Raw genomic sequence first — 22,570 nt, forward strand, 5'->3', positions numbered from 1 at the left:
TCCTCCTTCTTCTCCTCCTCCTCCTTCCTCTTCTCCTCCTCCTTCCTCTTCTCCTCCTCCTTCCTCTTCTCCTCCTCCTTCCTCTTCTCCTCCTCCTTCCTCTTCTCCTCCTCCTTCCTCTTCTCCTCCTCCTTCTTCTTCTCCTCCTCCTTCCTCTCCTCATCCTCCTTTCTCTTCTCCTAATCCTCCTTCTTCTTCTTCTCCTCCTCCTTCTTCTTCTTCTCCTCCTCCTCCCTCTTCTCCTCCTTCCTCTTCTCCTCCTCCTTCCTCTTCTCCTCCTCCTTCTCATTCTTCTTCTCCTCCTCCTCCTCCTCCTTCCTCTTCTCCTCCTCCTTCTCATTCTTCTTCTCCTCCTCCTCCTCCTCCTTCCTCTTCTCCTCCTCCTTCTTCTCATCCTCCTCCTTCCTCTTCTCCTCCTCCTTCCTCTTCTCCTCCTCCTTCCTCTTCTCCTCCTCCTTCCTCTTCTCCTCCTCCTTCTTCTTCTCCTCCTCCTCCTTCTTCTTCTCCTCCTCCTCCTTCTTCTCCTCCTCCTTCTCCTCCTCCTCCTCCTTCTTCTCCTCCTCCTCCTCCTGCTTCTCCTCCTCCTGCTTCTCCTCCTCCTCCTCCTCCTCCTGCTTTTCCTCCTGCTTCTCCTCCTCCTCCTCCTGCTTTTCCTCCTGCTTCTCCTCCTCCTCCTTATTGTTATATACTTCCACATATCCAAAACATTGCTGGGACCTATAAATACTTTGTATATATTCCAAGACAATAGTAAATGACCAAGTCAAGTGTAAATGTCCACCTGTCAGTGTGTTTGTGACAATTTGAGTACAATTTCAGTACCTAATACTAGTGTTAGAACAAAGATTGGTTATAAAATGACAAGAACTACAAATTGTAATTATCAGAACATAAAAATTACATATAATATGAAAGATAGAAAAAAAGGTACATGGGCAACACTTCTGCAAGCGGCAGGACTGGATGTTGCTGTCACGTGAGCATCCAGTGCCAACTTCTCGGCCTCATATCTCGGTAAGTACTGACCCTAATTTTTTTTTATTCTAAAACATGTCAAAAAATGTGTTCTTTTTTTCTATTAAAATTTTTTTTTTTTTAAATATTCGGGGCGGTGCAGGAGTGAAGGTATATATGTTTGGAGTGTTTAAGGGTTAAGTGAGTTAAGTTACACAGGAAAAAGAACACTTGTGCATGTTTATCACTTGTGGTGCTCGCCGTGCCTTTCACCAATTTTCAGTTTTTATTTATTTATTTTTACCTCTGCATATTTTTTTTAGGCCTAACACTACTGCATAGTTAATAAATTATAGTGTAAACATGAACTTAAGCCACCACATTAGTGAGGTATGCTTGTACTACTAGATTAACCCTTAACTGTCCAAACGTTAATCTACATTTTCAACGCTAGCACTCCAAATATTTTGAAAAAATAAATAAAATAAAATAAAATAAAGAGGGCAAATTTTTGTGTAATAAATCCCAAACAAAACAAAAAAATTAGGGTCAGTACTTACTGAGATATGAGGCTGTAAACTTGGCACTGGACACTCACCTGACAGTAACATGGAGTCCTGCTGCTTGCAGAAATGTTGTCGATATAACTTTTTTCTTGTACAGTGGTCCCTTGATAATCGTAAGGCGCGTTAGTCATAATTTTTGAAAATCGTAATGTTATTTTCGTCAAAACATTGGCTAGCAAATCGTCGTTCGTCCCGCATGTGTACACATGGCTCCGAGCCACCTCGCCCCCCCTTCCCAGCAAGTGTACCATTGTTTACCAGTGAGTGACGGTCCCCTCACTTGTTCATACAAAATATTTCATAACATTCCATTCATTTTAGTGCTTGCAACTGCTAAATAAGCTACCATGCTCCAAAGAAAGCCCCTAGTGCCAGGCCTTTAGTAAAGGTGAGAAATACGACTGAATTCAAGAAAAACATCACTGAACAATATGAAAGTAACATACATGTGGCCAAACTGCCAAGGATGTATAAGAAACCCCATACAACAATAGCTTCCATCGTAGCCAAGAAAAAAGGAAATCAAGGAACCTGTTGTTGCAAACGGGGTAAATATGCTCACAAAAATGAGATCACCAGTACTCGAAGATGTAGAGAAGCTATTATTGCTGTGGATAAACGAGAAACAATTAGCAGGAGAGTCTTATGCAGTCGCTTATTTGTGAAAAGGCTAGGCAGTTGCATGACGATCTCGTAAAGAAACTGCCTGCAACAAGTACTGATATTTGTGAATTTAAGGCCAGCAAAGGCTGGTTTGAGAGAGTTAAGAACCGTAGTGTGATAAGGCATAGCGAGGCTGCCAGTTCGGACAAAATTGCAGCTACAAAATTCGTAAGTGAATTCGAGAGTGCATAGAGGGCGAAGGATTGAAACCTGAACAAGTGTTCAATTGTGACAAAACAGGCCTCTTTTTGAAGAAAATGCCAAAGAGGACCTTCATTACTCAGGAGGAAAAGGGGCTGCCAGTACACAAGCCTATGAAAAACAGGCTGACGCTCATGTTCTGTGCTAATACTAGTGGGGATTTCAAAGCGAAGTCGTTACTAGTGTACCATTCTGAAAATCCCAGAGTGTTCAGGAAAAACAGTGTTATGAAGAGTAAATTGTGTGTGTTTTGGAAAGTTAATAATAAGGCATGGGTCACGATGGAAATTTTCGTCGAGTGGTTCAATGACGTGTTAGGTTATAGTGTGAAGAATTACCTCCTGGAACAGAAATTGGATCTCAAGCGCCTCCTGCTAATGGACAATGCACCTGCTCATTCTCCAAACTTGGATGACCTAATTTTGGAGGAGTTTGGGCTCATCACAGTAAAGTTCTTGCCCCCTAATACCACTCCTCTCCTCCAGCCCATGGACCAGCAGATCATTTCAAACTTTTTGGAAAGATCACTTCAGTATCCTCCATTGCATAAGCCTTATAGGTAAGGCTTGGGAGTGACTACCAGGACTTTGAACTCTGCTTGGAGAAAATTGTGGCCAGATTGTGTCCACAAGAGGGATTTTGAAGGGTTTGGGGCTGACCCTGATGAGCCTATGACAGTTGTGAAATCTATTGTGGCATTGGGGAGTTCCATTGGGTTGGATGTGAGTTTGGAGGATGTGGAAGAGTTGGTGGAGGACCACAACGAAGAGTTAATCACTGAGGAGCTGCAAGAGCTTCAGCAGGAACAGCAATAGACTGCAGCTCAGAATATTGCTGCAGAGGAGGAGGAAGAGAGATGGTAGAAGTTGCCTTCTTTAGAAATTAAGGAGATTTTTGAAATGTAGGATAGAATGGAAAGATTTATGGAGAAACATCACCCTGACAAGGCTGTTGCAAGCCATATCGGCAACTTGTACAGTGACAAAGTCTTGGTCCATTTTGAGGACATTTTAGAGAGATGCCAGAAACAGAGCTCTCTGGACAAGTATATAGTGCCACAGGTGTACAGTGACTCTCAAGCTGGTCCTAGTGGCATCAAGAAACAGAGAACAGAAGTAACCCCAGAAAAGGACTTGGTACCTGAGGTGTTGATGGAAGGGGATTTCCCTTCCAAACAGTAACTAATCCAATCTCTCTCCTCTTCCAGTCTTCCATACATTAAGAAGAATCGCCAATAAAGGTAAGTGATCTGCTGTTAATGTTTTATTCATCATGTCCCATTGTATTGCATATGTACTACATCTATATTTCAGGCAAAAAATTTTTTGGTTTTAACCCTTTGACTGTTTTGGTCATATAAATACGTCTTATGAGCCAGTGTTTCGGACGAATATATATATATTTTTTTCAACAAACCGGCCGCATCCCACCGAGGCAGGGCGGCCCAAAAGGAAAAACAAAAGTTTCTCTCTTCAAATTTAGTAATTTATACAGGAGAAGGGGTCACTAGCCCCTTTCTCCCGGCATTTTAGTCGAATCTTACAACACGCATGGCTTACGAAGGAAGAATTCTGTTCCACTTCCCCATGGAGATAAGAGGAAATAAACAAGAACAAGAAAGAAAATAGCAGAAAACCCAGAGGGGTGTGTATATATATGCTTGTACATGTATGTGTAGTGTGACCTAAGTGTAAGTAGATGTAGCAAGACATACCTGAAATCTTGCATGTTTATAAGACAGAAAAAAGGACACCAGCAATCCTACCATCATGTAAAACAATTACAGGCTTTCGTTTTACACTTACTTGGCAGGACGGTAGTACCTCCCTGGGCGGTTGCTGTCTACCAACCTGCTACCTTGGTTCGGACGTATATATACTCAATAATTCTAGTGGCTTCAAATCAAGCAGGAGAAAGCTGGTAGGCCCACATGTGAGAGAATGGGTCTGTGTGGTCAGTTTGCACCACATAAAAAAAATCCTGCAGCACACAGTGCATAATGAGAAAAAAAAAAACACCGTTTTTTTGGATTAAAACGCCGACTTTAAGGTGTATTTTCGTATAGTATTTATCGTTGTATTCTCGTTTTCATGGTCTCACGTGATAAAATGAAGAAATATATTACGGAAATAGAGATGATTTTGATTAATTTCACAATGAAAACGACCTTGAACTTGAGCTCAAAGTAGTGGAAATGTTTGATTTTTACCAATGTTCAAGAGTAAGCAAATCACACCACACGTCCAATACACATCAGCTGGGAAGTATAATATTCTTTCACTAGTGCACTGATATTATTTATACCCTTTTCACAATAATGCAGTAGTCTGCATAACAGTAAATTTTGTATTTTTTGTATGAATAAAAATTCAAAATAGAAAGCAATAGTAATATAAGAGGGGCCTAGAGATGTGACTAATGAACAGAGGATATGTTATTTTAGTGCCAAGAATGTCTACACTGTTTATTCTGGACCCTATTTTGAAACTGGCATATTTTTTTAATTTGTGTGAAATTGGCCAAATTGCCAATTTCTGACCACTTTATTGGGTAGTTCAAATCGGTAAATTGGCAATTTCTTGTACTCAACTGATAGAAAAAATGGAGTTCTAAAGCAATAGCTATAAGTTTGGTCAACTGGAACAATGGAATTGGCCAAAAACAGGGCTCAAATTTGGCGAAATCGCTGATGCGTGTACGCTGCCAACACCGCTAACTTCACAGAAGTGTAATTCCGAGAGTTTTCGACCAAATTTTGTACTTTTGGTGTCATTACCATCGGGAAAAGATTCTCTATCATTTCATGAGATTTTTTTTTTTCCCAAAAATTTTGCGACAGAATGACAGTTTCAGAAAGGGGCTTGCGACAGTCAAAGGGTTAATACTTCTGGGTGTCTGAAACGGATTAATTGTATTTACATTATTTCTTATGGGGAAAATGGATTCGAAAATCATCAATTTTGATAACAGTCACACTTCCAGGAACGGATTAATTACGAAAAACGAGGGACCACTGTATTTTTATATTTATGTACAGTGGAACCTCAAAAATCGAACTTAATCCGTTCCAGGAGCTAGTTCTAAATTCGAAAAGTCTGAAATTCGAAGCAATATTTCCCATAAGAAATAATGGAAACACAATTAACCCTATGAGGGTTTTGGCCGTACTAGTATGGCTTACGACCCAGGGTTTCCGACGTACTAGAATGCCTAAATTCTAGCGCCCTCAAATCTAGTGGGAGAAAGCTGGTAGGCCTACATATGAAAAAATGGGTCTATGGGGTCAGTGTGCACAGTATAAAAAAAATCCTGCAGCACACAGTGCATAATGAGAAAAAAAAAACTTTGACCGTTTTTTTGGAATAAAACAGCTACTTTGCACTGTATTTTTGTATGGTATTTATTGTTGTATTCTAGTTTTCTTGATCTCATTTTATAGAATGGAAGACATATTACAGAAATTGAGATGATTTTGACTGGTTTTACAATGAAAAGTACCTTGAAATTGAGCTCAAAATAGCAGAAATGCTCGATTTTTACCAAAGTTCAAAAGTAAACAAATCATGCCAAGCATCCAATACACGTCAACTGGCGAGTCTAATATTCTTTTGCAAGTGCCCCAATATTATTTATACCATTTTTTACACTAATGCAGTAGTCTGCATAACAGTAAATCTTCTATTTTTTGTGAGAATAAAAATTCGAAGTGGAAAGCAAAAGAATGTAAGAGGGGCCTTGAGACATGAATAATGAACAGAGGAAATGTCATTTTAGTGCCAGGAATGTCTTTCTTGTTTATTCTGGACCCTATTCGGAAATTGGCATCTTTTAAAATTGGCAAAATTGCTAAATTCTGACCACTGTACTGGATAGTTGAAATTGATAAATGGGTGGTTTCTTGCACTCATTCGATAGAAAAAATGGAGTTCTAGCGAAATATTCATGTTTTTTGTCGACTAGTACAGTGGAATTGGCCGAAAATGGGGCTCAAAGGGGGCAAAATTGCCGATGCGTAAACATTGCCGAGACCGCTAACTTTGCGAGAGCATAATTCCGTAAGTTTTCCATCAAATTTCAAACTTTTGGTGTCATTATGATCGGGAAAATATTCTCTATCTTTTCATAAGAGAATTTTTTTTTTTTTAAATTTGGCCGACCCTGAGAACGAGTCTCGGAGAGGGCCTGTTGACCCTCAAAGGGTTAATCCGTTCCAGAAACCCAAAAAATATTCACACAAAAAATACATTTTATAGAGATTAATTACAGTGTTACATACAACAAATACTATAGTTTTTAATTATGTATAGTAATACATATAAAATAACATTTTTACTTACTTTATTGAAGATTGGTGATGGCATCTCGAAGATAAGGAGGAGGAGAGAGGGAGTTGGGGTTAGTGTTTGGAAGGAGAATCCCCCTCCATGAGGACTTCAGGTAAAGCCCTCTCTGGGGTTACTTCCAGTCCCCCAAGCACTAAACCACGAAAAAATGTAAAATGCGTGAATGAGGCGGAGTTGGTTTCCCCAAACATAAACAAGCTGGGTCTCCCGGGGCCCCGGGGGGGACAGGCGGGCGGCAAAAGGTCGTCCGGTCGAAAATAGGACACAGTTTTTCGAAAAAAGGTCAGCGAAGCGTTCAATATGTGATATTTGATTTTGGGGGTTCCTGTCGATGAAATGTTTTTTTTGAACCGATGGGATTTTTAGGTGATACACCAGTAAAGGCTTTCCCTTTTCAATCCCCCACCTACTCAAAAAATGAAGTTAGCCTGTCTTTCAGGCTTTTGAGTTTTTTCCTCCCGGTAATGGGTTCAAAAAGGCATGTTTTGTCACAATTGAACACTTCGGGGTTTGAATTTTCAGCCTCTATGTACCCCGAAGTCCCCGAACATTTTTTCAGCTGCTTTTTTTCAAATTTTCAGCCTCACCATCCCCTTTTCCCTTGTGTATGCCACTGATTCTTAAATCTCTCAAAAAAGCCTTTTGGCCCCAATTTACCAATATCAGCCTTTCCCGGCATTTTTCTTTCCGAGAAATCATGCAAATGCGCCACATATTATTGACTGCATAACATCATTTCCCGATAATTGTTTGTTGATCCCCCCCCAAAATCTCCCCCTCTTGTATTTGCGATCTCTGTTTGGTAGCAAAGTGGACCCCGGCCCCGTTGGCCCTCGTTAAACCCAACCGCTTTTTTCCCGTTTTTTTCCTTATACCACTAAAAAACCCGCTCAGCTGTTTGTCGACGTCTTGTGGGGCCCGACCATCATTTCGCTGTGGCACTTTTACCCCCCCTATAAAACCAAAAAACCTCGGAACATTTCTTTTTTTCAGTGTTTTTGGGTTTTTCTGCAAAATAAATGACCATGGGCCCCAAAAAGCTTTGTGACCCAGCAATAAAGGGGGGGGGGTTTCTATAGAATGAAAAAAGATCATTGATAATTTTTGAAAGTGGGGTCGTGTTCGAACTGGCCGGTTTTATAATAAACCCAATCAACCATGCTTCCCATTTTTCAGCTGCTGCTGCTGCTGTACCCCGTCCTTCCTGCTGCTGCTGCACTGTCAGCCTTTTCTGCTGCTGACCGTCGCTGCTGGGTGCTGTCAGTCGCTGCTGCTGCTTTTGCTGCTGCTGTATACCTCTGCTGCTGTGAGACGTCCTGCTGCTGTCATGGGCCCGCTGCTGCTGTGCCCGTCGCTGCTGCGCGTCCCCATCAGCTGCTGTGCCTGTCCCCCTTCGCTGCTGCGACCGTCGGCTCTGCTTTTGCTGTTGTTTTACCGTCGCTGCTGCTGCTGCTGTCTGCAAATCTCTCTGCGGGATCGCCTGCGTGGGTGTCTGCTGCTGTGGGCCTTTGGCTAAAAACCTTTCCCCCCCTCAGCTGCTGCTGTATGCCGTCTCTGCTGCTGGGCCCTCTGCTGCTGCTGACCTTCGCTGCTCTGCTGTGGCTCTGCTGCTGTGAGCATCGTCTGCCTGCTGTATACTTCCCTCTGCTGTGTTACACAGTTTTTGGTGTGGGTTATTAAAATCCCAAAAACAATTCCCAGGGTTTAAGGATAACCCAAAAATAAAATGTCATGAAGACTGTCTCTTATTTCCCTTGGGGTCCTTTCTTTTTCCCAGGATGCAACCCCCCAGTCGCTAAACCCCGGGGAACAGGGGAAAAAAGCTTGGAACTATGTTTATTTGGGGAATTTAAAAAAACCCAAAAAAAGGTTTGAAATTTAAGAAAAGTGACATACACAGTTGATAAGGCCTGTTCTGGAAGAAAATGTCAAACAGGACCTACAGTACTAGGAGGAAAAGGCCCCCGGACACAGTGTCTCATCAGTCATTCTGCATCTTCAATAAAGGGAAGTGTCATTTTTTTCTTCATTTAGTAAATAGTACATACAATATATAAAATACTCTCCTTTTTCATGTATCCTTCTCTTTTATGGTATAAACCTTGGGAAAAATACCACAAGTTGGTTTTAGAAAGACCCTAAAAGCGTAACATATTTATTAACGTTTGGTCCTGGGACCTTGTCACTTCAGTTTTCTAATAAAAATTTTCCTATTTCTTGTCTTTTTTAAACCCGAAAAAATTTTTTCATGTGGGAAATTTTTTTTCTCTTTTTGGGTGTCTTGCGGATTAATTTGATTTCCATTATTTCTTATGGGGGGAAAAATTATTCATAACGATAATTTACTAACTGGCTCTCTTGCGTTAAATTGCTATGGGTCCACATTTGCCCTTTTCAACAAACTTCCTTTTTTTTTTTCTTGGCCAGGACAAGCGATGGTTTGGGGTTTGTTATACAACCTGGATTTGGTGAATATCCTCTCATATTTTCATGATCTCTTTTTTTTAATTTTACTTTTCTCACCCCCTTTACCAAAAGGGTGGCCAAAACTTTCTTTGGGTCCATGGTCATTTGATTATAAGCACTGAAAGAAGGGAAAGATACAAAATGTATTTTATGAAAAGCGGGGGTGTCCTCACTGGCTGGGAAACTGGCACACTGTGTCTGGGCGCTCACCCCGGGGGACCCTTCGGATGAATATTATTCGGGTTCGTGTGATCAATGAGCCAATATTGTCCAAAAAATTCCTCGAATATTACTTATTCCGATGACAATGAATCCGGGGGCCACTGTACTTATGCGTAAAAAAACCTTGACATAATATTCAGAACCCCTAATTCCAGAAAAATATCCTAGAATCTGGGGGTCTTGATGCTAGTGAAAGGGTCTGGATCTTTGGAAATGGACTCCATACCTTTCCGAAACAAGTCCTTTCCTCCCCCTTTATCGTAAAATGGACTTTTAGGGGGGTGAAGGAGGAAAGGGACCCAACATGCTTTCCCGAACAAGATGGTGCTGTCAATCAATGGGTTTAAAAAACCAAGTTGATAAATTGGGCGGCTTGCGAAATTTTTACCATGGCTTCATCTTCAATCAAGAAAAATGGGGGAAAATCGGAGGGATTAAATTAATCAGTCCCTCGGGCCCTTTAGTTGTGTGATAAGTCCATCACTCTTGTAAGACTAATGGACATTCCTCCCCTCTCCTTCTTCTTTACTATTCATCTTTTATTATTGTTAAACCCTTGTGGCCCCCTTACAAAAAGATAACCTTTTGCGTGTTTTAATTTATCAGGCGTCTGATCTGGGGTCTTAAAAATAGTAAATGGAAGGATGGATGGGCCAAATCCCGTCCATAAATTGCAGGTCCCAAAACTCCCCCAATTAGAACCTGGGATCGAGGGGGGGGTGCGGACTTCAATTAATTTTTCCCTTTCCCTCCTTTTTTTATTTGGACAAATTTTTTATTACAACAAAGGTTCTTTCTTTCTTTCAAACATCGCCATTCCCCCTGGTTGGGTGGCCCGGAAAAACAAGCTTCTCCTTTTTCATTTTTTAAATATACAGGAAAAGGGGGACTGGGCCTTGCTCCGCATTTTAATCATCTTAAAAAGGGATGGGTAAGGAGGAAAAATTCTGTTCCACTTCCCCATGGGGTAAAAGGAAATAAAAAGAACAAAATTAAAAAAAAATGAAAACCAGAGGGTGTGTGTATATATATCTTGTACATGTTTTGTGTGTATAAATTGTAGTGAAGTGCAAAAGGCGTGCCTGAAACTGAGTTCAAGTGGTAAACAGATAATGTCAAACTGATTGGTCTTTGGCTCCAAAACTAACAACTTCAGGAAATTTAAATAAAACAATATACACAACCGGGGGAACTAAGTAGAAGGAAAGTAACATGTGATGGTCTTATAATAATTATTACAATAGGTCACTGACCTGGACAATATAGCATTCTAATGTTGCTATAGTCAACATCTCTTTGTTCTCCAGTATTGTTTGGTATGTTTGGTGTTGATGGCAATGTTCAGCACAAGGTTCTCAGAACTGGAAAAGAAGGGGAACCAGATCAGTGTCTCCACCAGGTGCCAGATTAACGGCGATGGATATGTGAGTCATTGGGTTTCCAACAAAAAAGCCTGTGGGGGGGTATCGAAATGGCTTTGGGTGACTGGGTCAGGGCAGGGAAAAAGAAACGGCCCCTTTTTTCACAGGAAATTTTTACCCCCGTAGGGGGCAAAAAAATAAAAATAATTTTTTTCCTGGATAGGTTGGGGCACAACCCCCAGGGCCCATCCCGCCAAGTGAGTGTAAAAACGGGGGCCTTTTTTTATGATGGGAGGTTTGGTGTCTTTTTTTTTTCCATCTTCAAAATTTCGGTCTCTTTCTTCTCTTCATTGGTCCTTCCCCCATGTACACACATATCCCACCCTTTTTGGGTTTTTTCCTTTTACCCCAGGGAAAAAAAATTCCTCAAAGCTCATTTAACAAATTTCTTACGGGGAAGGGAATTTTTTCCCTTTTAAAAAATTTTTTCAAAAATTTTATTTTTTTTTGGGCCCCAAGGGGACGCCGGTTTTGAAAAAAAAATTTTTTTTTTTTTTTTCCAAAAATTATATTATTTTAAACGGGAAAAATTCCAATTAAATGCCCTTACTTTTTTGAAAGATTTTATTGTGGAAATGGGAAAAGGGGGAAAAGAAAACTTCCACTTTTAGAAAATCCCCCCATTAGCTTGGATTGGTTTCCTTCAGTTCCCTTTTTTTTAATGGGACTAGGAAGCGAGGGGGTTTTTGGCCTCTTTTGGGAAAAAATTGTTTCCTTCCCCGTATAAATTTTTTTACAAAATTTTTCTAAAATGGGGCCCCCCAACTTTTTTCCTTTTTTAAATAAAATCTTCCGGTGGGCAACAGGTGAGGTTTTTTTTTTCCTTTTTTAAGGTTTGAGGGGGGGGCCAACCCACTGGGGAACATTTCCCTTTTAACCCCCCTTTGAAGGCACAATGGAATTCCCCCTTTTTCTTTAAAGGTTCTTCCGGGTTTGGAAAACCCCTTCAAAATTTTTCTAATTTTTCCCCCTTCTTTCCCCCCCCTTTTCCACAGGTGCCTAGAAACCTTTCTTTTTGGGCAAAAATTTTCTTTTTTCCCCAATGAAACCCCCTGGGGAATTTTTCTTGGGGGTATTTTTTCTTGGTTGAATTGTTACCGCGAAGCTGGTGGTAATGGGGTGGGGGCACCCCTAACTGGCAGCACTTCCTTGGGCCCCCTAGGGTTTTATTTGTTCTTGGCAAAAATTCCATAAAATTTGGGAAAAGCGTAGTGAATTCCCTCGGGTTTTTGAAAGGGGCCCCCTGCCCAGTTCTGTCCCCCCCCTTTATTTCCTCTTCCCATGGGGAAAAGTACAGGGACCTTTCCTAAGGGGTTGACACAAAAGGGGGGAGCAAGTTTTTTTTCTTTTTTGTTAAACTAAATGTTAAGGGGAACTTCTTTTCTTTTTGGCCCTTTTTGGAACGGGCCCCTTTTTTTTAAAGGGATTTTTCATTTCTCTCTGGTTTTTTTTTTTTTTAAAAACGGGTTTTTGGGCGGTTTTTTTTCAAACTTTATTGCCCCCCCCCCTTTTTCCCCCTAAGTTCCCCAATTTTTTTCCCCCCCTAAGGGGGGTCCTTTAAACAGGCTTCATTTAAAACAAAATTTAAAAATTTTTTTTGACACAAGGGGGGAGAAAAGGGTGGGAAAAGTTTGGGTCCTTTTTGTGGGCCACCTTTTCCCTTTACAACTTTCTTTTGCCCCCTCCCTTTTTGCTGGCCCCGAAAAATTATTCCTACGAGTCAATTCTTTATTTTAGGGGTTTTCAAAAAGATGTTCTTTGGAGAGGGTTTTTTCACCAAGGTGAGGGCTTTACTTTCTGGGGTTTCTTTTTTGGGGGGGGCATAAAAGGGTTTCAGTTTTCCTCCCAGGGGAAAAACCAGTGGGGTGGGGGCGACCCAAAAAGGGCCCGGGGACCCCCCTACCCTTTGGGGGGGGGCCCCTCTTTGTTGGGGAAGGTTTAAAAAACGTTTTCAGAGGGTCCAGGCCGGGGGGGCTCTTTCCTTCCCCGTCCTACTCTGGGGCAAGGGGAGTCCAAAAATGTTTCAACAACAGCTATCATGTCGGGACGTCGAGTGTTCACAAAACTATGTGTGAGCTCTCCAACATTAGTAATGAAACCTCTAATGTTGGCCGACAGGATGCTGATAGATTTTCTTCAATTCTCTTACTAGTTCTTGTTTATTTCCTCTTATCTCCATGGGGAAGAGGAACAGAAGTCTTCCTCCATAAGCTATGCGTGTCATAAGAAGTTATTAACATGCCAGGAGAAAGGGGCTAGTAACCCCTTCTCCTGTACATATTACTAAATTTAATAGGAGAAACTTTCGTTTTTCCTTCTGGTCTACCCCGCCGCTGTGGGATACAGCTGGTGCGTTGAAAGAAGAATTGTTTATTCAATTGCTATCTTCTGAGAAGTATGTTAGTATCCATCACAGTTCAGATGACCCTAATAACTACAGTATCATCGCTCCTCATGTAGAGGGCAGGAACTGCTTCTCACCTCCAGGACTTTAGTTTAGTTAACCTTTTGATTTTATTCTCTTCATATATGTTATTTTTCTCTCACTGCAACAGCATGCTAGTCATGAAAGCCACTTGTCCCTGCTCACTCTGATGTAACACATACACACAAGCCTTAAACCTCCTTTACCCCTTCCCTCTCACCCTTCCTAGCATGACCTTATACTTACCAAAATCTCAGACATTCAGTAGGAAAGAGTAATGACATGATTGCAAACAAACCACATCACGGATGGGGATGGAACTCATAATGAGCGACTCACTCGCCACAAGTTCAGTCCCTGCCCATGGTGTGGTTTGTTCAATAGGAAATTCTTTTCCCAAACAACCCTGTGGATCAGGCTGCCTGAGCTGTGGTGGTTTTATAGCTCAAAATTCATCTGGTAATAACCTGTCAAAATAATTCCCATACCACCTATCTCATCACTATTAAAAAAAGTTGTTTAAAGGTGCAGAGTTTATTTGTGTATTTTAGATTTGTTTCCATGTACAATAATGTGTATTCACTACTCAAGAGGTACAGTAACCTGTGAAAATCAAAAGTCTTTCTTTTTAAATTTTGTAATTTATAGGGGAGAAGGCATTACTAGCCCCTTACTCCTGGCATATTAATTGCCTCTTACGACACACATGGCTTATGGAGGAAGAATCCTGTTCCACTTCTCCATGGAGAAGATGTGTACTATGTAAACATTAAAATAAAAGAGCAATGCAGTATAGGAGCATATGCACTGTAATGTTAATATAGAAGGAGCCTGGATTATGCTAGGTGGGGTACTTTAAAAGATATTTCTTGTAAAGCAGACCTTTAACCCTTTCAGGGTTGCTGCCGTACTAGTACGGCTTGCATGCCAGGGTTGGTGCTGTACTAGTACGCATAAATTCTAGCGGCTTCAAATTAAGCGGGAAACAGCTGGTAGGCTGAATATGATAGTGAATATGAACTACAAGCTCTTGAAAACAATTCCAGTAGTGATAGTGAAGTGGAATATTCTCCAGTGAAGCGTCAGTATATATGACGATATATGCGCTCTGGTAGTGTGCCATATGCTATTCCAAGGGGAAGGTGTACATCCTGTGGCTGTACAACAGGAACAGATGGTGAAAATGAAGATGATAGTGTTGCAGTTGTGATGGAAAATGTGCATGGTGGTGGTAGTGGTGGTGCTGGCCGTGAGGCACCAGCAGTTGACCATGCTGCCACCCACACTGCCACCCTGGCCGCTGCCTCAGCTGATCTACAACAAAGGCCACCATCCCCCACCCACTCACCACACCAGCCTCCACAACCGAAAAAAATGGTCCTATTTTCGAAACGTTCGATACATGATACGTTTGATTTTTGAGGTTCCACTGTATGTTATTTTTGTTTTGATAATTACAATTAGGAATTGTTAAATGTTGATGAAGATAGGGAAGCTGTGATTTCGTGTATAGGGCAAGGAGGAATAACATCTTGTAGGAGTGAGGAAGAGCCAGTTGTGAGTGTGGGGGAAGTTCGTGAGGCAGTAGGTAAAATGAAAGGGGGTAAGGCAGCCGGGATTGATGGGATAAAGATAGAAATGTTAAAAGCAGGTGGGGATATAGTTTTGGAGTGGTTGGTGCAATTATTTAATAAATGTATGGAAGAGGGTAAGGTACCTAGGGATTGGCAGAGAGCATGCATAGTTCCTTTGTATAAAGGCAAAGGGGACAAAAGAGAGTGCAAAAATTATAGGGGGATAAGTCTGTTGAGTGTACCTGGTAAAGTGTATGGTAGAGTTATAATTGAAAGAATTAAGAGTAAGACGGAGAATAGGATAGCAGATGAACAAGGAGGCTTTAGGAAAGGTAGGGGGTGTGTGGACCAGGTGTTTACAGTGAAACATATAAGTGAACAGTATTTAGATAAGGCTAAAGAGGTCTTTGTGGCATTTATGGATTTGGAAAAGGCGTATGACAGGGTGGATAGGGGGGCAATGTGGCAGATGTTGCAAGTGTATGGTGTAGGAGGTAGGTTACTGAAAGCAGTGAAGAGTTTTTACGAGGATAGTGAGGCTCAAGTTAGAGTATGTAGGAAAGAGGGAAATTATTTCCCAGTAAAAGTAGGCCTTAGACAAGGATGTGTGATGTCACCGTGGTTGTTTAATATATTTATAGATGGGGTTGTAAGAGAAGTAAATGCGAGGGTCTTGGCAAGAGGCGTGGAGTTAAAAGATAAAGAATCACACACAAAGTGGGAGTTGTCACAGCTGCTCTTTGCTGATGACACTGTGCTCTTGGGAGATTCTGAAGAGAAGTTGCAGAGATTGGTGGATGAATTTGGTAGGGTGTGCAAAAGAAGAAAATTAAAGGTGAATACAGGAAAGAGTAAGGTTATGAGGATAACAAAAAGATTAGGTGATGAAAGATTGAATATCAGATTGGAGGGAGAGAGTATGGAGGAGGTGAACGTATTCAGATATTTGGGAGTGGACGTGTCAGCGGATGGGTCTATGAAAGATGAGGTGAATCATAGAATTGATGAGGGAAAAAGAGTGAGTGGTGCACTTAGGAGTCTGTGGAGACAAAGAACTTTGTCCTTGGAGGCAAAGAGGGGAATGTATGAGAGTATAGTTTTACCAACGCTCTTATATGGGTGTGAAGCGTGGGTGATGAATGTTGCAGCGAGGAGAAGGCTGGAGGCAGTGGAGATGTCGTGTCTGAGGGCAATGTGTGGTGTGAATATAATGCAGAGAATTCGTAGTTTGGAAGTTAGGAGGAGGTGCGGGATTACCAAAACTGTTGTCCAGAGGGCTGAGGAAGGGTTGTTGAGGTGGTTCGGACATGTAGAGAGAATGGAGCGAAACAGAATGACTTCAAGAGTGTATCAGTCTGTAGTGGAAGGAAGGCGGGGTAGGGGTCGGCCTAGGAAGGGTTGGAGGGAGGGGGTAAAGGAGGTTTTGCGTGCGAGGGGCTTGGACTTCCAGCAGGCATGCGTGAGCGTTTTTGATAGGAGTGAATGGAGACAAATGGTTTTTAATACTTGACGTGCTGTTGGAGTGTGAGCAAAGTAACATTTATGAAGGGATTCAGGGAAACCGGCAGGCCGGACTTGAGTCCTGGAGATGGGAAGTACAGTGCCTGCACTCTGATAATTACAATTTATAGTAGTTCTTGTAATTTTATAGCCATTTTTTCTGACAATAATATTAGGTATGGAAATAGTAATCAAACACTCACAACCACAGTGACAGGTGAACGTGTTCATTTGTCTTGGTCACATACTATTGTCTAGAAATACAATATATATAAATTATTTATATGGCCCAACAATGTTTTTAGAAGTACAGTGGTACCTTGAGTTACGAGCGTAACTCTTTGACTGTTTCGGTCGTATATATACATATACGTCTTACGAGCCACAGTGTTTGACGTATATGTATACAGTGGACCCCCGCTTAATGATCACCTCCCAATGCGACCAATTATGTAAGTGTATTTATGTAAGTGCGTTTGTACGTGTATGTTTGGGGGTCTGAAATGGACTAATCTACTTCACAATATTCCTTATGGGAACAAATTCGGTCAGTACTCTCACCTGAACATACTTCTGGAATGAAAAAATATCGTTAACCGGGGGTCCACTGTATACCCAAAAATTCTAGCAGCTTCAAATCAAGCAACAGAAAGCTGGTAGGCCCACATGTGAAAGAACGGGTCTGTGTGGTCAGTGTGCACCATATAAAAAAAAATCCTGCAGCACGCAGTGCATGAGAGGAAATAAACTCCGACCGTTTTTTTGGATTAAAATGCTGAGTTCGTGGAGTATTTTCGTATAGTATTTATGGTTTTATTCTTGTTTTCTTTGTCTCTTTTGATAGAATGGAAAACACATTATAGAAATAGGGGTGATTTTGATTGATTTTCCTATGAAAAGAACCTTGAAATGGAGCTCAAAGTAGGGAAAATGTTTGATTTTTGCCAATGTTCTGAAGTAAACAAATGATGTCATTTTCTGATAAATGTCGAACTAGCCATTCTAATATGCAGTCATGAATGGGTTGACATTATTTATACAATTATTACAATATTGCAGTAGTCTGCATAACAGTAAATCTATTTTTTGTTTGAATAAAAATTCAAAACAGAAAGCAAGAGTAATATCAGAGGGGCCTGGAGACGTGACTGATGAGCAAAGAAAATGTTATTTTAGAGCCAGGAATGTCTGCATTGTTCATTCTGGACCCTATTTTGAAATTGGCATATTTTTTAATTAATTTGTGTGAAATTGGCCAAATTGCAAATTTTTGACCACGATATTGGTAGTTGAAATCGGCAAATGGGCAGTTTCTTGTACTCAATTGATAGAACAAATGGAGTTCTAAAGAAATAGCTATGAGTTTGGTCGATTGGAACAATGGAATTAGCCAAAAATAGGACTCAAAGTGGGCGAAATCGCCAATTTGTAAATAATGCCGAGGTCACTAACTTCGCGAGAGCATAATTCCGTAAGCTTTCCATCAAATTTCGTTCTTTTGGTGTCATTACCATTGGGAAAAGATTCTCTATCATTTAATAAGATTTTTTTTTTTTCAAAAATTTTCGACACCAGAAGACACCTCAGGAATTGGGGTTTCGACAGTCAAGGGGTTAATTTGTTCCAGAAGGTTGTTCAAGTGCCGATACTGAAAGAGTATGTTCTCATAAGGAATAATGTAAATTAGATTAATCTGTTTCAGACCTCCAAAAGTACACTTACAAAATCACTTTCAAAAATACATTTACATAATTGTTCGAGTTGGGAGCTGTTTGTATCTCAAGGTACCACTGTATATAAAACTCCTTGAAGTACAGTGTGAGACAAGAGTGTCACTCTGCATTGCTGACAGTGTGGTCACTCAATATTGCTGATCGTGCATTGCTTGCTATATTTTTTTTATTTGTTCTGACTGTTACATCTGTATATCTAGCTTTGTCTGTTTATGTCTGTACTAGGGGAAGGGAGCACAACTTTGTAATACTCACAGTCAGTGGTCAGGCTTCTAATAAATACACTTTACTGTACAGCACAGGTCAAAGTCAGTCATAGCATGAACCTGTTCATAAAAAAAGAGCCAAAAGGTACCTAATGAATGTAGCTACAGAAAGGGAGGAGAATGATTTCTGGTATAACTAATACATTTGCCTATTACTGTGATCTGTCCTTTCTCTAATGTAAATGTAAATAACTCATTTACCTCAGTCCTAGCATATCTCCTTTTACTGTTTAAAATAATTAGGTATGACAAGGACCCCAATGGAAATAAGTCAGTGTGTCTGACTTTCTTGGGTTATCCTGGGTAATCTATACACATGCTGCTATGCACATATACACATGCTATGTACATATACACATGCTGCTATGTACATATACACATGCTGCTATGTACTACTTCTTTCTTTCAACAAACCGGCCATATCCCACCGAGGCGGGGTGGCCCTAAAGGAAAAACAAAAGTTTCTCCTTTTACATTTAGTAATATATACAGGAGAAGAGGTTACTAGCCCCTTGCTCCCGGCATTTTAGTTGCCTCTTACAACACGCATGGCTTACGGAGGAAGAATTCTATTCCACTTCCCCATGGAGATAAGAGGAAATAAACAAGAATAAGAACTAGAAAGAAAATAGAAGAAAACCCAGAGGGGTGTGTATATATGTGCTGTACATGTATGTGTAGTGTGACCTAAGTGTAAGTAGAAGTAGCAAGACGTACCTGAAATCTTGCATGTTTATGAGACAGAAAAAAGGACACCAGCAATCCTCCATCACGTAAAACAATTACAGGCTTTCGTTTCACACTCATTTGGCAGGATGGTAGTACCCCCCTGGGTGGTTGCTGTCTACCAACCTGCTATGTACGTGTACATGAAAACTTACGTACAGCGGAACCTCAGTTTTTGTCATTGATTCATTCCAAAAAGTCTGACACAAACCAAATTCAACGAAAACTGAAGCAATATTTCCCATAAGAAATAATGTAAATCCAATTAATCTGTTCCAGACATGCAAAAGTATTAACAAAAAAATACATTTTATAGATAAAATAATGAGAAATAAACTTAAAAGACTAATGAAATGGATACATGAACATTTAATATCACTTTTACCTTTATTGAAGACTCGTGTTGGCACATGGAAGACACGAGGGAGGGGAGAGGGAGGGGAGAGGGAGGAAGAGAGGTTATTGGTTGGAAGGGGAATCTCCCTCCATTAGGACTTCAAGTATCAAGTCCCTATCTGGGGTTACTTCCTTTCTTTGTCTTTTACTGGCACTGGAACCCTGTTGCACAAAAAATCTGTCCAGAGAGGTCTGTTTCTGGCATCTCTTTAAAATTTGCCTAAAATGGGACAAGGCATTGTCATTGAACATGTTGCAGACATGGCTTGCAACAGCTTTGTTAGGGTGATATTTCTACACAAAACTTCACAACTCAATCCACTTTACACACATGTCCTTAATCAATGAAAAAGGCACATTCTCCCCTCTCTCTTCCTCCTCCTCGGAAGCAATTTCCTCAGCTGTGGTCTGTTGCTGTTCCTGTTGAAGGTGTTGCAGCTCTTCAGTGGTTAGCTCTTCCCTGTGGTCATCCACTAATTCTTCCACATCCAGACCACTCACATCAAACCCCGTACTTTTCTATGAGTTCTTTCTTGAATTCTATCACGTTTCTCACCTTCTTTATCAAAGGGCTGGCACTCGGAACTTTCTTTGGCCCTATGGTGGCTTATTTATCAGACACACTCAATAAACAAGAACAAAAAACAATGGATTATTACGAAATGTTTTGGATGAACGAGCAGGGTAATGCTCACTTGACGAGAAGCAGAGCTAGACTGACTCATAATGTGCGGGATGCTTTGTGTGAGCGCAGGCAGGTGGACACGTTCAGTATGGTGGACCGATGAAAACTACAAAGTACTAAGTGGTCACAGATTTTTTTCAATACTGTGCACAATGAGTGTTAAGACCCATTAAATACTGCCTAGGCCTATTAGGCCTATCATGCTAAATTTGGAGGCAGGAAAAATAAAATGCTGATCTAAGTTTGGAGAGCTAGCAGTTAGAACAGATCAATGTTTGGACAGTTAAGGGGTTAAGAACTATTAAAAAACACTTAGTAGAATAATGTGTATAATGAATGTAAGAAGTAGATTGTAAAAGTTACTTTACATGTTTATCATACAGAAAAAATTAACAATCCTGCAAAGGGCAAAAAATTTAGCAAGTTTCTATTTCACACTCAACTGAGACTATGATAGTATGTATCTCCCTGGATGGTTGCTGTCTACTAACCAACCATGAAAACTGAAAACTAAGGGATTCCTACCCTAGCAACCCAGCCAAGCCTCCTTGAACAACCAGACTATTTATGCTAGCAGTCTACATGCCCATAGAGCCACCCCACCTGGACAATCAGGCACCAGCTCCTGTTACAGTTTCATTCTTCTTTCAACGCACCGGCCATATCCCACTGAGGCGGGGTGGCCCGAAAGGAAAAACGAAAGTTTCTCCTTTTATATTTAGTAATATATATAGAAGGGGTTACTAGCCCCTTGCTCCTGGTATTTTAGTCGCCTCTTACGACATGCATACAGTTTCATTCATGAGTGGTAATTAAACTGACCTTGTGCATCACCATTCTCCTCCTCCTGCTGACAGTGACTGGAAGAGTGTTCTTGTATCTCGTCTTCCTCTTCCTCGGGGGATCTTGCACGTATTCTCCGTGTATATCCACCATACCTGCAACAAGGAGCACAAAGGGATCAATCAACACTCTTCATTTCTCCATCTATGACTTTCTCTAATGTATTTAACTATGTACTGTGTCGTTAATGGAACAGAATTTCACAGTAGTCTTTATTGAACTGTGTCATCAATAGAAGATCCACAATAGTCTTTCACTATACTATGTCATCAATAGAAGATCCACAAGAGTCTTTCACTGTACTGTGTCATCAATAGAAGATCCACAATAGTCTTTCACTATACTATGTCATCAATAGAAGATCCACAATAGTCTTTCACTGTACTGTGTCATCAATAGAAGATACAAAATAGTCTTTCACTATACTATGTCATCAATAGAAGATCCACAATAGTCTTTCACTATACTATGTCATCAATAGAAGATCCACAATAGTCTTTCACTGTACTGTGTCATCAATAGAAGATTCACAATAGTCTTTCACTATACTGTGTCATTAATGGAAGATCTACAATAGTCTTTCACTATACTGTGTCATCAATGGAAGATCCACAATGGTCTTTCGCTATACTGTGTCATCAATGGAAGATTTACAAGTCTCACTACACTGTGTCATCAATGAAAGATCCACAATAGCTTCACTATACTGTGTTATCAATGGAAAATCCACAAGTCTCACTATACTGTGTTATCAATGGAAGATCCACAATAATCTCACTACACTGTCATCAATGGAAAATCCACAATAGTCTCATCAATGGAAGATTTACAAGTCTCACTATACTGTGTCATCAATGGAAGATCCACAATAGCTTCACTATACTGTGTTATCAATGGAAAATCCACAAGTCTCACTATACTGTGTTATCAATGGAAGATCCACAATAGTCTCACTATACTGTGTCATCAATGGAAGATCCACAATAGTCTCGCTATACTGTGTTATCAATGGAAAATCCACAATAGTCTCGCTATACTGTGTTATCAATGGAAAATCCACAATAGTCTCACTATATTGTGTCATCAATGGATAATCCACAATAGTCTCACTATACTGTGTCATCAATGGAATATTTACAATAGTCTCACTATACTGTGTCATCAATGGAAGGTCCACAAGTCTCACTATACTGTGTCATCAATGGAAGACCCACAAGTCTCGCTATACTGTGTCATCAATGAAAGATTCACAAGTCTCACTATATTGTGTCATCAATGGAAGATCCACAATAGTCTCACTATACTGTGTCATCAATGGAAGATCCACAATACTCACTATACTGTGTCATCAATGGAAGATTCACAGTAGTCTCACTATACTGTTATCAATGGAAGATCCACAATAGTCTCACTATACTGTGTCATCAATGGAAGATCCACAAGTCTCACTATACTGTGTCATCAATGGAAGATCCACAATAGACTCACTATACTGTGTCATCAATGGAAGACCCACAAGTCTCAATATACTGTGTCATCAATGGAAGATCCACAATAGTCTCACTATACTGTGTCATCAATGGAAG

At 40.6% G+C, this 22,570-nt stretch overlaps 1 protein-coding gene across 1 annotated transcript in view; it reads right to left on the reverse strand.

The window, feature by feature from the left end:
* Ctf4 (Chromosome transmission fidelity 4) overlaps nucleotides 1-22,570 on the reverse strand; it is a 242,784-nt gene that overhangs the window by 48,289 nt on the left and 171,925 nt on the right. The window contains 1 exon segment of the mRNA XM_070098498.1: nucleotides 20,964-21,079. Within this exon segment, the coding sequence (XP_069954599.1) occupies nucleotides 20,964-21,079 (116 nt within the window).

This window comes from Cherax quadricarinatus, chromosome 62 (assembly GCF_038502225.1).
Source record: "Cherax quadricarinatus isolate ZL_2023a chromosome 62, ASM3850222v1, whole genome shotgun sequence".
Classification (NCBI taxonomy): domain Eukaryota; kingdom Metazoa; phylum Arthropoda; class Malacostraca; order Decapoda; family Parastacidae; genus Cherax; species Cherax quadricarinatus.